This window comes from Mustela lutreola, chromosome 10 (genome assembly GCF_030435805.1).
Source record: "Mustela lutreola isolate mMusLut2 chromosome 10, mMusLut2.pri, whole genome shotgun sequence".
NCBI classification, from domain to species: Eukaryota; Metazoa; Chordata; class Mammalia; order Carnivora; family Mustelidae; genus Mustela; species Mustela lutreola.
The window spans coordinates 11683650-11704669 of NC_081299.1; the positions used below are offsets into that span (position 1 = coordinate 11683650).

At 62.3% G+C, this 21020-nt stretch overlaps 1 protein-coding gene and 1 non-coding gene across 4 annotated transcripts; one reads left to right on the forward strand and one right to left on the reverse strand.

Annotated features, from left to right (window-relative positions):
- Positions 1 to 761: 761 nt before the first annotated feature.
- Positions 762 to 19390, reverse strand: ATP13A2 (ATPase cation transporting 13A2). Of its 3 annotated transcripts, none has more exons than XM_059136524.1 (29): positions 19147 to 19390; positions 12471 to 12565; positions 12168 to 12350; positions 11810 to 11868; positions 11521 to 11632; positions 11187 to 11266; positions 10376 to 10453; positions 10156 to 10225; positions 9300 to 9434; positions 9144 to 9210; positions 8934 to 9065; positions 8270 to 8425; positions 7682 to 7792; positions 7543 to 7589; positions 7264 to 7452; positions 6098 to 6304; positions 5542 to 5637; positions 5305 to 5464; positions 5104 to 5224; positions 4784 to 4908; positions 3900 to 4060; positions 3660 to 3776; positions 3447 to 3526; positions 3097 to 3249; positions 2910 to 3006; positions 1851 to 2074; positions 1591 to 1742; positions 1287 to 1456; positions 762 to 1203 (listed from the first exon to the last, which is right to left on the reverse strand). In XM_059136524.1, exons 1-29 carry the CDS (start codon positions 19154 to 19156, stop codon positions 1069 to 1071), a joined length of 3522 nt encoding a protein of 1173 aa, XP_058992507.1. In that variant the 5' UTR covers positions 19157 to 19390; the 3' UTR covers positions 762 to 1068. The 3 variants fall into 3 exon arrangements, with proteins under 3 accessions (XP_058992507.1, XP_058992508.1, XP_058992506.1); XM_059136525.1 differs by having other exon boundaries at positions 9300 to 9407; positions 12168 to 12371; XM_059136523.1 differs by having other exon boundaries at positions 12168 to 12371.
- On the forward strand, positions 12654 to 12783 carry LOC131810698 (small nucleolar RNA SNORA16B/SNORA16A family). Its single transcript, XR_009345676.1, has one exon. It is a non-coding gene; the product is annotated as a small nucleolar RNA SNORA16B/SNORA16A family (small nucleolar RNA).
- Positions 19391 to 21020: the final 1630 nt, after the last annotated feature.

Sequence of the window (21020 nt, forward strand, 5' to 3'; positions counted from 1 at the left end):
CTTCTCTGCGGGTTGATTCCACATTGACCGAGCTCCTGCGAGGGCAGGCCAGGTTTGGCACCAGGACTTCCGGTGATAAGGTCGGCGGGGGTGTGCGGAGGGCAGGAAGCAGTCTTTCTTTCCTGCTCTCTCTGGCCCTGCCTGCACGGACAGGCCAGATGACCAAGTTGCCTCTCCAGAGTGGGGCTTGGACAGTGTCCCACTGGTGGGATGAGGTCAGAAGCCCCCACCCTTCCCCGGGGGACAGGGCACGTGGTTCGGGTTGGGAGATGTGGGCTCAGAGCCCCGACTTTCATCCGAGAGAGGAATCAGACCACAAACTTGTCCCGGGATCTGGGGCGTGGGGGGGCAGAAGGGAACAGTCCCCATTAAAAGCCTCGGAGGCACTGGCACTTGTGGGAGGCATGGCCCTTCTCTTGCTGACCCACAGGATGGAGGAGCCTGGATGCTGGAGTCCAAGTGATCTGGCCCCACCTCTGACTAAGTGTGTGGCCTCGAAGCCTCAGTTTCTGTATCTGTAAAATGGGGATGAGACTGATGCTTTAGTGATAAGGACTGAAGGACACCACACACAAGGTGATTAACAGGGCACCAGGCATGCGCTCAACCCGGAAACCCCATGTCTGTCCGATGAACACACGGAGGCCCCGAGAAGGGGGTCGCCCAAAAATCTGAAAAGTCAGGGGTGCCAGGAGCAGACACGCACCGGGGCCCCCCCCAGCACCAGACACCCGGTCCGTGGCACCACGTGGGAGACAGGCTGCACCAGGAAAATATTTTGACTTTTATTTGCTACACCGACAGCGGCCCCGAGGGGGGCTGGCGGCTGTCGTCTCTACACGGGCATCTGAAGTGGGGGACAACAACAGCATTTCCCCAGCGGATGGCAGGGCAGGCTGGGCCGGGCAGACTCGGGGCGGGAGGATGACGTCTGCCAACCTCCGGGCCGCGGGAGCGACGGCGGTGGCGTCTCTGGAGATGCATCCCGGGTGGTGGCTCAGAGGCAGGGAAGTCCAGTGTCCGGGGACGGAGAGGAAGTCCAGTGTCCGGGGGGCCGAGAGGCCTGCACTACCTCACCGGCCCGGCGGGCGGTGGCCAGGGCTGCTCGGCCAGCTCCCGTTCCAGCTGCTTGAAACGCTTCTTCGAGACCCTTTTGGGCCGGAGCCGCCGCAGGCAGGCCGGGAGGCACTGGTCCAGCACGCTCTGCGGACGACATCGAGGGTGCAGAGGGCGGCTGTGGCCCATCCCCGAAACCCCCCTCCTTCCCCAGCAGGGGTGAGCCCCACCTCCAGCATGAAGGCCCCCACGAAGTTGAAGGCCACCAGGCCCAGCAGCAGCAGCTTGAAGCAGGTGTCGGCGATGTTCCTCAGCGCCAGCGGACCTTGCAGGAGGCCAGGGACCAGGAGGAGGCCCACGAGGATGGAGGCCAAGAGCGCCAGGGCCCCCAGGAAGGGCACTGGGGGTGAGGGTGCGCATCAGGCGGGGGGCCCTTGCCCCCTCCCACGCATGTCCGGAGGGGAGAGTCCGCCACCCCAGGCCACCGCAGCCCGTCCCTCCCCCACCCACACCGGCCCAGCCTCGCGGTGGCACCGTTGGTGTAGAGCGGCCGGCGGAAGGGCGCCCCCTTGGACACGGCTGCAGCCAGGATGAGGTACTGGAAGCTGGACAGAGAGAAGACCACTGTGTTCTCGTAGTTGGGCAGGTTGTCTGGCGCGGGCACGGTCTGGTTCAAAGGCACAAACCTGGGGGGGGCGGTCAGTGCAAAGATAGGGGGTCAGGGAGCACATGCGCAGGGGATGGGGCGGGGGTGGGGTGGGGTGGGGGATCTGGGAGCCAGGCTCCCTACTCACCAGGGTTGGGCCACGGTCAGGAAGTAGCCCCCCAGCTGCACGCCGGCCACCAGGGCCACCTGCAGCAGCAGGCTACTCAGCACAGGGATGCTGAGCAGGGCCCCGGGTGGCCGCGCCCGCCCCAGCGCCAGCGCCGGCCCCGTGCGGCTCATGAGCACGGCCACCGTGGTGGTGATGACCAGGTCGATGGCCAGGAACTGCACATCCCCCAGGTTGGTGTTGATCTGCCGGCAGGGGAGGGAGGGCACGGGAAGATGGCAGGGAGGCACCGGCCCTGCCCTCGAGAGTCTGATGGGGAAGGCCGGATTCCTGCCCAGCAGCCCAACTGGGGACGGGGTGGGCAGCGCCCTCCTGCTTCTGGGGAAATCGAGTCTGATGGGGGAGACGCGTGCTGGCTTCAGGGAGCCCCTTCCAGCGCGAGGGAGAAACCATTCTTGCTGACCCTTCGGACACCTAACCTAATGGGGTCAGTTCCTCCTGTCCACAGGAGGCTCCCAGTGGGAGGGTGCTCAGGCTCTGCCTTGCGGGGCCTCTGGTCACCAGAGGACACCGTTCTTAGTGGAGGCAGGGACAGATGCCAGCCAGCTCGAGATCTGCATTGCCCCTCAATCCCCCTCACGTCGCCTGCTTTCCATGGGGCCAAGCCACGTGCCCTCAGAGCAAAGCTGGGAGATACTCTCTGAGTAGACGCGATGGGCATGACCAAGTCTGGACCAGAGCGAGTGGGGAAACGGATGGGACAGTGGGACAGGAGCAGCGGCCCCGGCTCTGTACGACTCCTGCCTCCGTCCCTGCTTGGGCTCTGTCTCGGTCTCCCCCGCAGACAAGAGCTCCTGAGGACAGGGACGACACGTTAGCATAGGACAGCTGTCCCTGTTTCTGAGGACCTACTCTGTGCCACCACCCAAGGCTCAGGAATTGTCCAAGCCACGCGGCTAGAGCGTGGCAGATTGGGATCTGAGGCCACACCATCCATTCCAGAAGCTGCTGGGCTCCAGGCACGGGGCTGAGTGTCCCGGCTCTGGGCCTGGTCCAGGCAGCGGGCTCCGCCCCACTCACCGTGTAGAGGATCAGGACGGAGATGAACTGGGTCAGGCTGTACAGGGCCATGTACTTGAAGACGCTGAACGAGGTGTCGAGGGAACACCGGCCTTCCCTGGGCGCAGGGTTGGGGGCGTCAGCGGGCCCAGGCTGGCCGACGGGCCCCGAGGGCACCCCCCCCCCCGCCGGCCCCTGCCCACCTCACCTGATGACCGTGGGCACACACTCGATGTTGGCCATGCTTGAGGTGAAGGGCGAGACGACCGAGGCCTCAGCCTGGGACAGCGAGATGCCCACGTCCGCCGCCTTCAGGGCCCCGCAGTCATTGGCGCCGTCTCCGCACATGCCCACGCGGTACCTGCGCGGACGCGCGGCCTGTCTGGAGCGCGCCTGCGGCCCGGGATGGCGCAGGGGCTCCGGGAGAGCCTGCTGGCGTCCTCCCGACGGTGGAGAGGACTCCTGAAGCCTGCGGTGGGACGCGGGCACCCCCATCCCCACCGCTAGCCCCCCCCCCGCCAGACCCGCTAGCCCCCCCTCCCGCCCACTGGTACGCACTGGAGTTTCTGGAGCTCGCACACCAGCTCCGTCTTCTGCTCGGGAGCCATGCGGGCGAAGACCGTGCCCTGGACCAGGACCTGAGAGCATGGGAGGAGGGAGAGGCTGAGGCAGCTGCCACGTGGGGGTGGGAGCTGTGAGGAGGGGGCGGAGCACGGGGAGGCTTAGGACGACCAGGGGTGCTGGGGGGGGGGTAAGGGGGGGCAGCCCTACCTTGGGCAGCAGCTTGGGGAAGTGCTTCATAAGGACACCAAAGGTGGACCCGCTGAGGGCCAGGTGGCTGGATCGGGGGTCCGGCTCCACGGTGTAGCTGGCGGCCTGATCAGGATCCTGGGGGCCCAGGAAGCTCAGCTCAGCTTCCCCTGCCCACACCGGAGCACTGGGGCCGGGGTCAGGTAGCACAGGGCGGGGTCGTCGGTGGGGTGTGTGGCTGGAACCCCGGCTCGGCCTCACCTTAGCCCCGTTCACAGCTGCGGAGGATTCCAACGGCAGGAGCTCGAGGGAGGCAGGCTGGCCTCGCTCCGGGGGGGTGGCATGGATGATAAACAGATGCTCCCGGGGGCCCACCATGCCGCAGCCCTGGGCCACCGTGACTGCTGTCTGCAGGTTGTCCCCTAGGAGCATGGGGGCAAGGTCAGGGCCCAGCTGCTGTCCGGGAGGGCTGTCCTCACCCTGACACTTAACGGATGGGAACACTGAGGCCAGACACGCTGTCTGCCATGACTCTGGCAGGTTCATCAACGGCTCTGAACCCGCCTTCATCACCTCTAAAACCAGGCATCGAAGGACTTAGGAGAAAGTGGAGATCAGGGCTAATGTCCCACATACCCTACTTAGTGCTGCAAGACCTTCTGGAAGGTGTGTGCAAGCACTCCAGAGTGGGGAGGACAAGGAGAAAGACACAGACCCACCAGGCCCCCCAGCGTCACCCTAGCTAGAATCTTTTTCTTGCTCCATAAAACTGTCACCACTTTCCAGGGTGACATAATTCCCCCCATTTCCTACAGGGGGCACTGGAACCCAGAGAAGCCACGTCATCGCAGGCAAGAGGCTGGACCCCAGGCTGCTTAGCCTGGGGGTGGGGGGGTGGGAGGGTGCACAGGGAGGATGAAGGCAGGGGTTGGGGGTGCCTAGAGGTCATTCTACTCCCCGGGGCCTCACTGTCCTTATCTATCAAGCGGAAGGACAAGGGCCACTTGGGAGGGATCCCGTGAAGACCCATGAGACATCTAGAAGGGACCTGGCCTGAGGCAGGGATCCGAAAAGAAGGGGTGCCTCTGTCCACGATGGTGGAAGGGAAGGCCGCCCTCCCAAGCCAGCCTGTGGCCCACAGGCACCTGTCACCATGACGGTACGGATGCGGGTCCTCCGCAGAGCCTGGATGACTGCTGTGGTCTGCGGCTTCAGCAGGTTCCTCATGACCAGCAGCCCCAAGAGGCTCAGCTCCTGCTCCAAGGTGTCCCTGGAGGGTGGGCGGACCCAGGTCAGAGGTCACAGGGTGGCTCAGGACCCTGTCCCTGCCTCTGGGCAAGGCTCTCTCCCCTAACACCCTGCCCCTGTCCCCTGCCACCCTGGGGGCTCCTAGCAGAGAGGACCCCCCTGCTCCGGCTACGCCAGGGCCAGAGGCCCAGTCCCCGGGGGGTGGGGGACAGCCCACCTCGTCAGCTGCTGAGCAGCCTCCAGGCTGGGTGCCACGGGCAGTGGCTTGCTGGCGAGGGCCACCACGCGGTAGCCAGCAGCCGTGTAGCTCTGCAGCCTCTGGGCGAAGTCCAGGGGCACTGTGGGGAGAGGCAGGTGTCACCAGGACAAGGGCTGGGGGCTTACCCCGTTCTGGGCCGGGGCGGCCTGCCCCCTTCACCTGTCTCGGGCTTGCAAAGGCCTGCCACCAGCTCAGGGGAGCCTTTGACGTAGGCCTCGGGCTGCGCGGCTCCCGGCCACGCCACCACCACGTTCATGCGCTGCAGGGCTGACGAGAAGGGGAAGCGGCTGAGGATGCTGACGGGTACTGGGGGCTCCTCCTGCAGAGATGGGGGGGCAGCTGAAGGGCCGGCGCAGGGAGCCCGCCCCTCCCCCCACACACCCCACCATGACTCACCACACCCTGCAACTGGGGCTCCTGGAGTGGGGGTCTCATCACCGCCAAGACTTGAGTCCCAAAGGCCGAGTCGGCAGCCGGCCCCTCCTCCAGGACCTGGGAGGCAGGCAGGGAAGGTTGGCCTCCGCCAGGATGGCAGTGGCTGGGCCCACCGAGGGAGGCGGCGGGAGACTCAAGTTAGCCTCCTGGAAGCCCTCCTTTGTGGGAGAGCGGAAGTCACGGGCTGTGGAGTCGGAAGGACCCCAGTTCAGACCCTGACTTTGCAGCTCACAAGCTGCAGGGGGACCTTGGACAAGTTACTCTGACTCTCCCCCAGCCTCCGCTTCCTCCCTCTGGGGCAGGTTTGGAAGCTTCCCTCCAGGGCTCCAGGGGAGCGCCAGCCAAGGCCTGCACTGCAGAGCGCAGACACCAGGTGGGGGCTCCCACGTGGCCCGGGCCATTGTTGTTAATGATGGTGGCACAATGATGCCACCCAACGTCCTGGCACAAGGACCAGGCAGGGCCAGTGAGAGCCCAGCTGCCCAGAGCCAGGAGCTGACCTGCTCGGCCTCCTCACCCAGCCAGTCGATTCCACCATCTTGAGGTCCATGGGGTCGCCCACGGGGATGTCCTGGAGCCGGCTGAGGGCATGGCAGGTGGCCAGCGCTCGGAGCAGGGGCCCTATGGGCAGGCGGCGGGGCTCTGGCACCAGAGGCAGGAACGCCTGCCCTTTCAGGGGTACCACACCCATCACATCCAAGCCGTCCTCCGTGAGGGTGCCCGTCTGCAGGGGGCAAGGGATGGGCCAGTGATGAGTCCCGGGAGGAGCTGTGTGTGCCTGCGTGGGGCGCCCCCACCCCAGGCCAGGTGGGGGCCGTGGGAAGCCGGGGAGCCTGTACAGGAGCCAGAAGCGGTCTCTCTGCCAGGATGGCCCTCCCCAACCCCCGCCTCCTGTATGGCACCACTGCCTCCAGGAAGTCTTCTGCCCCTGCTCTGGGCTCCTACCCATGACCACTCTGTTACCCCCCCATCACTTGTCTGATGGGAAGCCAGGAAGGAGGCCTGGCCACACTGTTTCAAAACTCCCTGTGGCCCCCAGTGCCCTCAGAATCATTAAGGTCCGAACTCCTCAACGGGGCTCACCAGCCTCTGCCTGACCAGGGCCCCAGTTGCCTCAGCCTGGCCCCTTACCCCCTGCTCGCTGTGCCCCAGGTCTGTTCCTCCAAGGAGCCAGGCTGACTGCTCCCCAGCCCCTACTTCCCCTGCCTCATGTCTCCAGGAACAGCCCCCACCCCTGCCCCGAGGTCACAAGGAGCCTTCCTAGATGCCATGTCCTGAAGGGAGGGACCCCACGGTACCACCCTCTCACGTGACCCACGGTACCACCCTCTCACGTGACCCTGTTCACTTCCTTCTCCAAACCCATCACCACCTGCAGCTCCCTGTGCCCCCCAAGTCACTCATTCTGGTGGGGTGACATCACCCTGGGGGGTCTCTGCTGGGTCTCAGTGCTGAGAGAAGCCCCAGGGAGTGACTAAATGACCTCAGACGGTCTGGGCTTTGTCTGCCAGACCCTGAGCCGGACATGCGTGGGAGGGGGCAGGGGGCGGGGTCTCTGAGCATTTCCGCCCCAGGACAGGATCTGGCACCGAGCTGGCCCTCGGTCAAGGTTGCCAACTGAGGTATACAGGTGTAGGGACCTGGTCGTGGTAGAGTCCCTGGCCCCCGCCCTGAGGCCCCCACCTTGTCAAAACACACCAGCTGGAGCTTGCCCCCCAGGTTGATGCGCAGCGGGTGGATACAGAAGATGCCCTGACTCCGGAGCCGGCTCTGGGCGTAGAGTGTGCACACGGTCATGGCGGCCGGCAGGGCGGGGGGCACCACCACTGTCACCAGGTCCAGAGCCCGGATCACGATCTCATTCAGCGGCATCTGGCAGGAGGCACGGTGAGCACCAAGGGCCAGGCCGGCCCAGGTCCCCACCAGTGGTCCCCGCCCCTCCCCGGGGCCCCCGAGGCTCACCCGGTTGCGGTGGAGGATGAAGATGCTGTAGATGGTGCCGAGGAGAGCTGGGGAGAACAGCAGGGGACTCAGTCCGATTTGGGGGCTGGGCTTTGAGGGGTGGGGCCAGCCAAGGGAGTGCAGGGGGCCCCCAGCTCACCCAGGACTGAGAGGGCAGCCACGAACTTCATGCTGTGTTTGTAGAACTTGAAGTTGATGGGCCGGGGGTGCAAGATGGAGCTCACCAGACCTCCTTTTGCTGTGCAGAACCCTGGGAGGAGCCGGGGAGGGGTGGAGTGGGGAGGGTAAGCGTCAGGGCAGGCCCTCCTCCCAGCCCCTGCCCTACTCCACACCTGGGGGCTGTGAGACACTGCTCCTGGGATGAGAAATCATCCAGGCTGGGGTGACTCTTGATGGCCCACACACCTTGCCCAGCCCTCACAGGGTTTAGCGAAAACAGAATGAGTGGACACCATCTAAAAAGTGGGCGGTTTCACTTAAAATCCAGGTATGTGGCTTCTGCTGAAACACTCAGACTGGGGGACACTAGGTCCCATCCCCACGTGACAAGAACCTCTCAGAGTCGTACAGGGCTATTCCTGTCCTAAGGGCTGGGCTCCCACTTGCTGGTCACATCCCTGACCACGTCGTCCGGCCACCCCAAGCTGGGGGGTGGGACTCTCCTGCCCTGCCCAGGGTCGTGAGCCCGGCATCCCTCCCTGTCCCTCCCCACTTCCCTGACCCCCACCTGTTCGAGTCACCACTGCCAGGACGTGGGGTCCGACGAACGCCCGTGCCTGCAGGACGAGGGTCCCACAGAAGAGCGTGTGCCGCCGGTGGGTCTCTGGGCAGTAGGGCACGGGTCCCTCCGGCAGGGCTGTCTTTAGTACTGGGACGCTCTCCCCTGGGAGGGATGTGGTAGGAAGCCGGTGAGGGGCCTCCACGCCACCCCTCCCCACCACCCAGACAAGGGTTAAGCACACTTAACTCTTGTAACCATACGTGCGGAAGTCACTGCCCCCATTTTATAGAAAGGGACACTGAGGCTCAGGGCAAAGGACATAAAGACACAGCTAGACAATGCGGAAAGAGGTGTGCCAGCCGGGTACCAGGGGGAGCCCGACAGTGTGGGTGCGCACGCCTGCACCCAGCCGGGGGAGGGGGCGTGGGGAAGGCGTTCTCACTCTGTTGAGTGAGATTATTTTATGACAAGCAGTATTATTTTTATAACTCAAAGCAACACACCAGGGGCAGGAGCAGGAGCAGGAGCGCTCAACTTCTCGGATGCCCTGAGCGCCCGAGGGGTGTAGGATCAGCAACTCCAGAGAGCAAAAGGGGAAGAAAAACCTCAGAGTACTGCTGCGAGGCCAGGGGCCTGATGGCAGGGGCAGGAGCTGGAGGCGGCCGCTGACCTGTCAGAGCGCTCTCATTCACCACACACTCGCCAGCCACCAGGGCCGCGTCGCAGGGCACCAGCCCGCCTTCCTGGGGCAGCACCAGGCAGTCTCCGGGCACCAGCTCGCTGCAGTCCACCCATTCCTTCTCTGCAGGCAAGCGGGGGCCTCAGCACGGCCCAGGGTACCCCCAGCCACCTCCTCGAGCTTCCCTTTCCCTGCTCTCACCTCCCCCGGGCCGGCACACACACACTCGCGCCGACAGCTGCACCATGTCCCTCAGAGTCTGGCTTTGCTGTGGGCAAAGGGGGGAACGTAGGGAGTGGCAGGCGGCGGCCCCATGGGGGGCCCACCTGCCCCATCCCCTGCCCCGCCCCCACCCACCTTTCTGGTCTTGTAGATCGCCAGGCAGATGGACGTGGTGGAGATGAGGAAGATGCACAGGGCGTACGAGTAGTAGCGGTCGGCCAGCCAGAGCCCGATGCTGAAGGCCTGGAACCCATAGTATGGGTTCAGTGCCTGGGGGAGGGGCGGGGAGGCAGCATCAGGGCCCGCGTCCCCGGGGTGGCTAAGCCCCTCCAGACATCCCTGGAGCCTCCGGCTTCTTGGATCTGAAGAGGACACGGGCATGTAGATGCCAGGCCCCCGCTAAGCCCGTCCTCTAAGGGTCATCCGGTGGAGATGACAATTCCAAGTTCTATTTTACAGATGAGAGCACCGAGGCAAAGAAGGCTCCTCCAGTCACTGGCCCCGAACCACACAGCTCCCCAGGGGCTGCCTGGGATTCCCATCAGGCCCGACTCCAGGAGCCAGTCTCCCTCTCATGGGCGTCTGCCTCTGGCTCAGAGCGCTGGGACGCCCAGTGTCTTCTAGGGTGTCTGCGTCACTGGCCCCTCTCTGTCCCCTACGCCACATCACCCCTCTGAAGCTTGGGATCTTAGCATGTGAACTGAGTGCCTCTACTTGTGTGGCCGCCAGGGGATCAAGGTGGCTCGGGGGCAGCAAGGCCCGGGCTCTGTGGCCTGGCCTCTCGGCCTCCACTCCCAGCACCAGCCCGGACCCCAGCCTCCAATTCCTTGGGCTGAGTGGATGCGCCTGGGTTTGAAGAGACTCTCCCTTGTGGAGGAGGGAAGAGTCCCTATCAAGTGACCCTAAGACAGCAAGCCCCCGGCCAAGGTCACACAGCCAAGCCAGAGCTGGGTGAGGCCAGAGCTGGGGCGAGGCCCAGGGCCAGCCCTACCTCGTCCACCAGCAGCTGGGGATAGGACTTGACCGGGACACTGATCACGTTGGGGCCGTAGATGGTCTTCCTGTAAGAGAAGCGGCCAGGCGAAGAGATGGAGGGCGCAGCGGCAGCTGGACCCTCCAAGGGCGACAGAGCTCCTCATCTTACCGCCCGGGGAACCGAGGCCCGGAGAAGGCAGGGGACGGGAAGACCACGTGTGCAGGGCGGTGCCCACCTCACGGTTTGGTCCTGGAGGCTGAGGCCGGAGCAGGAGCGGCGGATGTCGTTGCAGGTGCGGCCGCGGTCCAGCAGGCTGGGGGCGGGAGGGGCGGGTAACTCATGTGGGCGACGCTGCCTCCCTGCCCCATGGGACTCGGGGCTCCAGGCCCCTTCTGGGCCACTGAGCTCCTGGGCCGGGGTGGGGGGGGGGCCAAGTCCCTCACTGACTCTGGATTTAACCTTCTCCTGCCCGTCTGATCGGGCCCCAAACCACCTCGCCGCAGAAGAACACCGGGCGAGGATGAGAATAACGAAGAGTGACAAGAATCGCTGTTACTGAGCCACAGGGGGACTCTTTCCAACGATGATGCTTCCGGAGGTGACTTAACCTCTCTGTGCCTGCTGCCTAGCCTGCAGCGCGGGGATGGTGACAGCACCTGCCACATTGGGCTCCGGCGGAGGGTGAGAAGCCACACAAAGCACGTGGCTGGTGCCTCCCCACGTCCCCGTGGCACCCACCTCTGCAGACGCAGCTCCGTCTACCAAGCACCTGGGAGGCGGCAGAGCAGGGACGAGCCCCCAGACGGACGGTCCGAGTCCAGAGCCTGAGGTCTGAGTCAGCGTTTCCACCAGGCTGAGCCAAACTTTGGGCGAAGCTTATGTGTTTACGTGCTTCCCCCTCAAAAAAGCCTGAGGAGGCAGGGATTCTCTCTATGCCCTGGTTACAGACAAAGACCCCGGGGCCTGGGGAGGCTCAGTGACTGGCTCGCGTCGCAGGGGCACGGCTGAGCGGGGCGCTCATGCCAGGCCACAGCCCTGACCCTTACCTGACTTGGCAGAAGGCCTGTTGGCTCTCGATCCAGACGTAGCGCTGCCCTCTGAAGAGGTAGTACCGCAGCGTCTGGTGCTGGGCAGGAGAGAGAGGAGGCTGGGGGCAGCCGCAGGGGGGGGGGCGGGGGCAGAGCGGGGGAAGAGGGGAAGAGACCAGAGTCACAGGAAAGAGGCAGGGAGGTTTGGGTGTGTTAAGGTGGTCGGGTGAGCATCCTCGACACTGGGGACATTGGGGACAATGGAACTGGAGGTGCCCTCCCATTGTACAGAGCATGAAACTAAGGCCCAGGGAGGGTTAAGGACTTGCCCAGAACCCAGCTGTCCACTCACTGCCTCTTTGCTCCTGCAGAACTGGGCAGTGTCCTTCCACGCACCCTCTGGTACCGTCCCCACCGCCGCCTGGCTCCGGCCGTCCTCCGGGCCCTGTGCAGGCAGCTCCAGGCTGGGAGGAGTGCAGGGAGGCTTGGGGAGGTCTGGAAGCTGATGCAGCACCTCCCCACCCCGTGGAGCCTCAGCCCCTGCCCCGGGGTGGGAGGCACTGCTGCCTTTGTTCGGAGGCTTGTGGACAGGAGCGAGCGGGGAGCAGGGGCTTCTGGGAGGGGTGATGGGGCTATCTCACCTGCCCTCGCTGACAGCCTCAGTCTGCACCTGCACAGTGTACAGCTGCCACGAATTATCCTGGAACAGACGTTTGGACTTGCTACTAGGAGAGACTCCCCCCCTCCCACGTCCGACCCCGCCACCTGGTGGCCCCTGCCAAGGATCAAGGACCTAGGTGATCCCCTTAGGAGCCACCCTCTTCCCCTTCTGCCCACTGCTCAGATGGGAAAGCGGAGATCCAGAAATGACAGCCTGCATGTGGTCCCACAGACAGTCAGTGGGCGGATGGGGCTGCGACTCCACGCCTGATCCCCTGCCACCCCCACCCTGTCCGACCCTGCCCCAGCGCCACTCTCTCCAGCACGAGGCCGCCTCACCTCTTTGTCTCTTATTTCGATGACGAGTGTTTCTGCGCGGGCCAGGTTGCAGGGCCGGAGCCGCAGCCGCACCCCCCACACCGGCTTCCAGCGGAAGAGCAGCAAAGGGATCCCCGCCATCATCCAGACCACGATGTGATAGCCTATGACCCTCCAGGGACTGCCACAGTAGCCGCTGAGCCTCTGCGGGGCGACAGACAGGCCCTGTGGGGGCGGGGCGCGGCGAGGGCTGGGAGGAAGAGTGGGGCGGGGCCAGGTGGGGGGGCGGGGCCCAGGGGGTGCAGGGGCTCCGGGCCCACCTACCACGGATGAAACTGAGGAGCTGAGGGGATCTACAGATGTCTCCATCGTCAGGGTCCCATAGCCGGTGGGCGTGCTGCCCACGAGAGGGCTGCTGTCTGTGGGCACAAAGGAGAGAGGTCATGGTGGGGGGCGCTCCTCCCTCTCTCCTGTCTTCAAACAAAATTAGCATCAGCATCAGCATTTTGTGGCCCCTATCAAAGTTGCGGTGGCTTCTGCGCAGCAGCGGTGGTCAGGAAGGAGCCGGCGGGACTGTTTTGGACGTTGCTGTCCTGCTTGCTATAACTGACCTGCAACATTTGGGGAAAAGACAGTCCCCACTGCCTGCCGTTTCTCAGATTCGGAGAGAGCGCTTTCTTAAAACTGACACGCAGGGCGCTTGGGTGGCTCGGCCGATGGAGCATCCAATTCTCCATTTCGGCTCAGGTCATGATCTCAGGGCCGTGGCATCAAGCCCTGTGTCAGGCTCCGTGCTGGGTGCAGAACCTGCTTGGGGCTCTCTCTCCCTCTGCCCTCCCCACCCACCGCACTGTCTCTTTCTCTCTCAAACAAAAAAAACCTGGCATGTTCCCAGAAACCAGCAGAAAGGTTCCATTGATGGGGTCTTGCCTACAGTTATCAGAGCAGAGCTTTTGAGAAGTAGCCTGCTGAGACCAAGGACCAGCACTGAGAGGCAGATGGGAGCCGTCTGGACACGCAAACTGGAAAAATGCGGCGGCAGGTGGCACAGGTCTTTGCAGTGTTTTGGGTCCTTGCCCTGAAAAGCTTCAGGTGTCGGTGACAGGACCAAAGGCAGTCAAATCTTTGATGCAGAAGAGCCCAGGAAAGGGACTATAAGACTATTCAAGACAGTGGTATTTGTAGCTGGGTGAGACAAAGGTTCTGGTAGGAACCAAAGTGGCGCTTTCTGGTTGAGTGAGGATCCTGGGGCCACGGCCGCGAAGGGACACAACCACCTTGGGACCTGGCTGCTCCCATGTTTCCCGGCGGTGCCTGATTCTGAAGACTGAAGAATGAAGACCCCAGCTTGCTGCTGGAGCTGGCCGTTAGAACGAGGTCATGGCCAGGAAAGCGGTCTTCACCTGTGATTATGGGCTTACACTTGGGAGAGGAACACTATGGGAATGAGGCAAGCGGGAAGACCACAGGTTATTTTATTTTTATTATTTTTTAAAGATTTTATTTATTTATTTGACATAGAGAGAAATCACAAGTAGGCAGAGAGGCAGGCAGGGCGGGTGGGGAGCAGGCTCCCCATTGAGCCGAGCGCCCGATGCGGGGCTTGATCCCAGGACCCTGAAATCATGACCTGAGCCGAAGGCAGAGGCTTAACCCACTGAGCCACCCAGGTGTGCCGCCACGGGATATTTTAGATGGAAAACCACGACCTCTGTATTTCTGCTAATGCTGGCAGGACCAAGGAAGACTTGAAGTAAAAAAGAAGAAAAGCATCGCTAGGGGGCGCCTGGGTGGCTCAGGAGGTTAAGCATCTGCCTTTGGTTCAGGTCAGGATCCAGGGATGCAGAGATCCCTGCTCAGCGGGGAATCTGCTTCTGTGCCCCTCCCCCTGCTTGTGCTCTGGAGATCTTGCTTGCTCTCTCTGTCAAATAAATAAATGAAATCTAAATAAAAACCAAAACCAAAACCAAAACCACTGCAACTTTATAAGCTGGTCTGATAGACCCAATGGCTCAAAGCTTCATGGGTCTGTTATCTGACTGTTCCGGGGTTCTCGCTCACAGTGTCTTGTTCCCTTGTGTGTCTGGTTATCCCTGGCTGGGTGTGGGTGTGGGTGGACAGGGCCTGGTGAGCGCCCTGAGCTTCCACAGCCCTCACACACCCAGCTATCTGCTTCCTGGGAGCTCTGAGGCCCACTTTTGCATCCGGTCCCCACCCAGAGGGCACAGATCAGGGCTGCTTATCCTTGTTCAACTCTGGTGCCCAGCAGAGTCCTGGAAGCAAGGAGATGCTGAGAAGATGAGTCTGGACTGAGGAGATGTCAGGCCTGCCTTTGACAGCAGCCAGGAAAGGGGCCCCCACTCTCAAGGTGGGATGGGGGACGGAGGAGCTCAGCCAGTGTGGAGGGGCAGGGGGGAGAGAGGAGGGGTGAGCAGAGGACAGAAGCCGCTATGTCCCAGCTGAGCATGTACTAGGGTTCCTTACTTAACCTTCTGTGGGCAAGGCCTATCACCCCCATTGTACAGATCAGAAAACCGAGGCTCTATTGCAGAAATTTTGTTTCCTCCTGTCTCCCCTACGGCAGAGCTGTGGTCCTGGCAGGGCAGGTGGACAGTGAGTGTGCTGGGGCTACAGAAGACCTGGGCTCACTATTCCCTGAGACACCCGCAGGTGCCTGGGCTCATCCCCAGAACTTTGGGAGCGACGGCAGCAGTGCTGGGCACCTACAGGCTTCATAGGAGCCTCTGGCTTCACTTAGGGATGGGCGCGCCCAGCAGGTGGGGGCAGGCGCCAGGTTTCTGAGCTCCTGCCCTTTCCCCTCCCCAGCCAGGGCCCTGCAGAGCCCTGACCTAAAAGTTTCCACCAACAAGTCCGGAGTGTCCCAGGCCACTGCCACTGTCACAACATCCCGAGCCCCTCAGCTGCTCTGTTCCCAAACACTTGGGCTTCCCCGCAGCGTTCAGGACACTTCCAAAAGCCCACTGTGAGCAGGCTCTGCTCCTGGCCCTTTTAAATGTGGTTAACACGCCAACCCTGCCGCATGAACTCCATTATTATCTCCTTTTTATAGAAGAAAATGAGGCTCAGAGAGGTTGAGCAACTTGGCCAAGCTCACACAGCAAGGACACGGCCGTGTCAGGATGCAAGTCCAGGCAGGTGGACTCCAGCGTTGGTTTTATCCCTCTGTTGCACCACCGGGGAATGCTTGAGCACTGGGGCCTCCTGTCCCCATCAGACCAAGCAGAGTCTGTGCTCTCCCCACACAGTCCCCACATCTCCACATAACGATGGTGACCATAATTACAACGGTAATGACCTTAATCAGAGCTGCCAACAGCCATTAAGCACTTCCCAGTGACAGGGCCCACTCTTAGCCTCCAGACGAATTAGCTCATTTAACCCTCCGGCAACACGAGGAGGGGGACTCCTTTCTCTCATTTTACAAAGGAAGGAACCGAGGCTCAGAGAGACAAAGACCCCCCCACCCCACCCAGTAAATGGGGGGGCCAGGACCTGGGAGCCGGATCCTGCTCTTTACGGGGGGGGGGGGGCGAGTGGGCTACCAGGGCTCATGGCCTCACCTCCCCAGACCTCTCTGAACTCATGTTCAACAGCCCAAGCCACGCCTCGGGCCAGGCCCTCCCAGTCCTCTCGGGTGACTCAGAGAACAAACAGAGCCACCAGCTCCAGGAAGAGGCCAGTCCCTGGGGAGAACACACACACACACACACACACACACACACACGCACACGCACACACACCCCTGTAGCTTGCAACCAGGGGGTTCTCTGGCTGGTAGCGGGAGTGGCAGGCCAGATCCGCCTTCTTCCCTGGGGCTCTGACGGACCCGAAGCCGGGTCCCCTCTCAACTCTCGGGTCCTGGCCCGGTCCAGCTTGTGAGTGCGGCTTGTCAGGGAAGCATTTTCTTCCCTTCCTGACAGCGGCCTGCGCACAGCATACAGCAAAGGGCCCTCTGCCAGCTGCGGCAGCCTGGGAGGGGGTGACTCGCTCTGGCTCCTGGCCTGGGGGAGAGAGCAGCAGGCCTTCAGGGCAAGTGACACAGCCTGGCAAGCTGGATTCTCAGGTCCTTGCCACCAACAAGCCACAGACGTCTCTTGCGGTGGCCCAGTTGCTAGTGGAGTCCCAGCTGTCCTTTCTTCCAGAGTCCTCCACCGGCCCCAGAGACCCGCTCCACGAGCAGGGCATAATGGGTCGTGTTTTGGCCCTGAGGGCTGGTCTTGGGGGTCTCCATGGCTTTGGGGTTCTAAGGGGTTGACACAGGCCAGATGCTGTTCCAGGGGCTTCAATACATCAACTCAGTTATTCCTCACCCACACTCTATGAAGAAGGTACTACCTGTATCCCTATTGTACAGATTAGGAAACTGAGGCCGGGAGAGGTGAAGCCAGGGGCCCAAGGGCCACAGAGCCAGTGAGTGGTAGGATCTGGATAGAGGCAGCCTGGCTCTCAGGTCCACGCTTCTAACCACGGCACCCCCATCCTCACGGCTTCCTCGCTGGGCCCCTGGTTCTCTTAGAGGCAAGCTGTGTTTTGGGAGGCAAGTGCCTTAACATTTCTGGGTTTCCATTTCCCCTCACTAGGAGCAGACCCCCGAGCAGCTGGCACACGAGGAGGTATGAGCGGCGGCCGCCCCCGGGGAGGCGGATGCTCCAGAGGCCTGGGCCTGTTTCACGGGCAGCTGCCAGCTTCCCTGCCAGAGGTGTGGCTCGGCTCTGACCCATTTCTCAGGCTCTCCTCCATGTCCCCATCAGCCTGTCCAAGTCCACCGCCATGCCCCTGCTCCCCTCAGTGGCTTCTCCCCGGCTTGCTGCTGGGCAGGGCATGGGGAAGAAGCCCGCATGGCATGCTGGGCCCCTGGAAGCAGGTCGCTTCGGTGGTGCCAATCTGCAACCACCCTGCAATTTATCCCATTTTACAGGTGAGAAGACTGAGTCTTGGAGAAGCAGTTGCTCCTCCAACTTGTCTAACAGCTGGGAAGGGTCTGTGTGGCCTCGGCCACACCCACCAGCAGCCATCATGCCATCGGGCCGGACCAGGCGTCCCCATCCTGCCCACAGTACCTGGCACGTGGCTGGGTCTCAGGAACCATTTACTAAATGAGCCCCAATGTGTGCACACCTGCACACCTCGCTCACAGAAGCCAGATGCGGAGGGGCGAGCCTCTTCGGGAAGGGCCCTGCCAGAGGTCCCTTGTGCCACCCTCGTCTGCTTGCTTCCCCCTCGATCTCAACAGTGTTCCCTCCGGGACGCGTGTCCTGCAGCCTATCACACACCCCTCACTTCCTTAGGGAGCACGCTCTCCGAGTCCACCTTGGGGGGAAGGACAAAAGAGGGGCTTGAAGGAGGATGTCACGTCTGTGGAAAACTAATCTCTCGGCAAGGTCAAAGCTCAGCGCTCTCTCTCTCCTGCGGGATGACCCCTGTCAAAACACTAGGAAGTGCTGGTTTGTCTCCACGCACATTTCAGTGGCCCCAGGGATGGCGCAGGAAGGTCAGGACTGGGTCTGATCTTTCAGGAACACCAGCTCAGGCTGGCTGCCGAGCCGGCTAAGCGGAAGGAGAATACTTTTCACACTGACTGCACTGCTCTTCTGAGTAACAGGGACTGATCACCCGTCACCCTCCGAGGAGGGGCTATAATCAGCTCTCTCGACAGCAGGGGAAACTGCCGGAACTTCCAAGTACCTGGCCCAGAGTCAGACAGCCGAAAAGCAGAGAAGCTGGAAGTGAGTGGGTCAGAATGAACACATTCCCTAGTTCATCCTCACAGCCACCCTATGAAAAGTATGGATTTGGATCCCATTTACCAGGAGGCACATCTTAATAGGTCCACGGTCGCACAGCTGCGGGTGGTCCAGACTAGACTTGAACCTCCCCTGACTCCAAAGCCCGGAGGCCATGCCACCAACTGCAGAGGGGAGGGGCTGCAGTCAAAGCCATCTGAGAACCTCTTGTTTCCTGCGGAAGCCCAGCTTCCTGCAGCTGACCTGGCAGTGGCCCAGGGTGGTAGGGGAGCCTCCTCCCTTGCCTGTGCTCCCCCTGCAGCCAGAGGCTCCTCTCCTCTGCCAGGCAAGGGGGGTGAGGAACAACCTGTGAGTAGTAACCTGAGCCTTAGGTCTGGAGTTCAGAGGCCCTCTCTCCTCTGCTTTCCCCCCTCCCTCACCAGGGTGCACACTGAGCTTCGGGTTGGGTTGGGGGAGAGAGGTGGAAGATGGGGAGGGAAAGAGCAGAACTGAGGGGTCTGCCTCTGTAGACGATGCTCAACCTTTGGTGGGCGCTTTGCTGAGGTCTGGGGTCTGAGTGACTGCCATGGAGATGAGACCCTCCTGGAGAAGAGAGGTCTCCCGGCTCCATTCCCAGCCGTGGGATTTAGACTCCGAAAAGGGTGGGCCTGGGACACAGGGTCTGGACTGGGCAACATGCAGAGTGTGGCCCTCAGACCTGGGTGTTGTGAGGCTTCCTCTGGGGGCTTGAGGCAGATCAGGAGTGGCACTTGCATCCGGGACACTCTGACTCAGGGATCCGGGAGCCCTGGCTTCTCCAACCCCCATTCATTCATTCATTCATTCATCCAAGAGGAGTACTACCCAGAGGCTGCGGATGCAGCGGCCTCCATGGCTCTTCCCGGACCTGGACATCTGTCACTGCGGGAAGGAGTCCGGTGGGCGTGGGGCATCACCCCGCGCCCCTTCCCCCGCGGACCTCCAATCACCCTTCTGCACAGCGCCCAGGGCTGCAGGAAGGCGGGGAGGGGCCGGTTCCAAGCCCCGCCATACCCGGGGCTCCGGTCCTCTCTGGGAACGCCCCGTGCCCACTCCCCCAGACGGGGGCGGGGACGGGGATGAGCGCGGGGATGCCCCCAAGGGTTGTTCCCCTGACCCGCGAGCCTGCGGTGGGGGTGGCGCGTGGCGCGACGACGGGAGGCCCAAGAACCGCGCCCGGTACCGGGCGGCCCGGGCTGCCCGAGCTGCGCACTCACCTGCGCTCATGCCGGCTCCTCGCGCTCATCGCCGGCCCCGGCGCTGCGGCCCGTGGCCCCGGCCCGGGCGTCGCGATGCCCAGCAGCGGGGGCGCGAGGCAGGAGCGGGAGGCTGGGGGCGTGGGGCGGAAGTCCGTGGGGCGCGAGGCGGCCCGGGGCACCTGCTGGAGCCGACGGCTGGCGCGGCTGGGAAGGTGCCGCAGTCGGGGTGTGCGCGCCGCCAAGCCCCGCCAGGCCCACTGCGGCCCCACGTCCGCCCCGCGCGCGGGCTGCCGGGACTCGTAGTCCGAGCCGCCTGCGCCGCCCGCCGGCGACAGACACACCCTGGATGCGGCGCGCTCAGGGACTGCGACTCCCATCGCTCAGACACAAGAACCCACAGACACACACTATGAGACAGCAGCCCTCGGACACACACACGCATACAGAGTCACACACACAGGTGACACGTAGAGACAACGCACCGTACACAACAGCGCTGTGACACTCGGAAGCACAGAGACAAGCGCCGCTCCGTGCCCTGTAGACCGGAGTCAGCCCCAGCGGCCCACCGCGGTAGCTAAGAGGTCTGCCTACGGCTTTCGGCTGGCCTCCACCTTTCCAGGCTGTGTGACCTTGCGCAAGTCACCTAACTCTCTGGGCCTCCTTTCTTAACCTAGGCGATGGCAGTGACATCCGCGATGCCTGCCTCATAGAGTTGTGAGCCTCACGTGAGGGTAAAGGTAAAACACTTGGGACAGCACCTGGCACGGCTTGATAAACGCCAAAGAAGGAAGACACCTGCACAGACACTCACAGACTCCGACATGTGCCTGGACATGGGGAGCCTCTGCAGTGAGGTATGGGAGGCATCTGAAACGCCAGAGGGAGAGCCGGAGGGATAGCCTCGCTCCCAGAAGCCTCGCAGCGTGACTGCGGGTACCCCTGCACAGGTGGGACATATGGAGGACACCTTGTCCCTGTATGCAGTGTGAAGCACACTGCCCTGTCCTGACAGGTGCAGACACAGTGTCCCCTAACCTGGGGTTGGTGGCTTCTGGACTAAGGACTTCCAAAGGCCGACTGTGAATCCAAGACCCCAGGGTCTGGGGCAAATCAGGGAAGGATCATATTAGGGCCAGGATAGGACTGGCCCTATTCATTATCCATCCAGCGTGACCTGCGCCATGCCAGGCCCTGTTCTAGGAGCTGAGAACAAGACGGTGAATGGGACAGACACTGGGAGCATCCAAAGGCAGGCAGAGGAAAACTCCAGAAATAATAAGCTGTCATGGAAAGGGCTGGAAGGAGCCAGAACTTTGATGCAGGGGTAATGGTGCAGGATAGACTCCAGAAGGGAAAGCAGGGAAGGCCTTGACAGTACTGATGATGGAGCAGGAGGCTGGCTGAGGACAAAGCAAAAGCTGGCGCCTTGCACCCCCTCTTCACCCGCTCCCCTCCATATGTGTAGCATTCCTCAGGCACCCCTGATCGCCATAAAACGATAAATAGTTAACTTGCAGGGATCGCAATCCTGCAGAACAGGAATCTCCGTTGCTCTACAAGATGTCCTAGAGACCTAAACAGGGAGGTTACCTTACCAATAGCACAAATTTCCAGAGGCAAATAACTCTTGGTTCCTGAAGCCCTAATGTCCCCCTCCCACCATAAACTGGAGGAGACTGGAGTAGAAAGGAATGTAAATGATAGCCAGATCATAATGCCCCACCAAGAATCTCCCAATTATCTTGATGTTAATGCCTGACCTAAAGACGACATTGATCAGGCCATAAGGGCAAGGTCTCCCCCCGGCACCTTGTAGGCCCTCCCTAACATGTGAAAACTCTGTTGAAATCTCCCGTTCCTTCACCACCTCCCCCCAACCGTGGGGTATA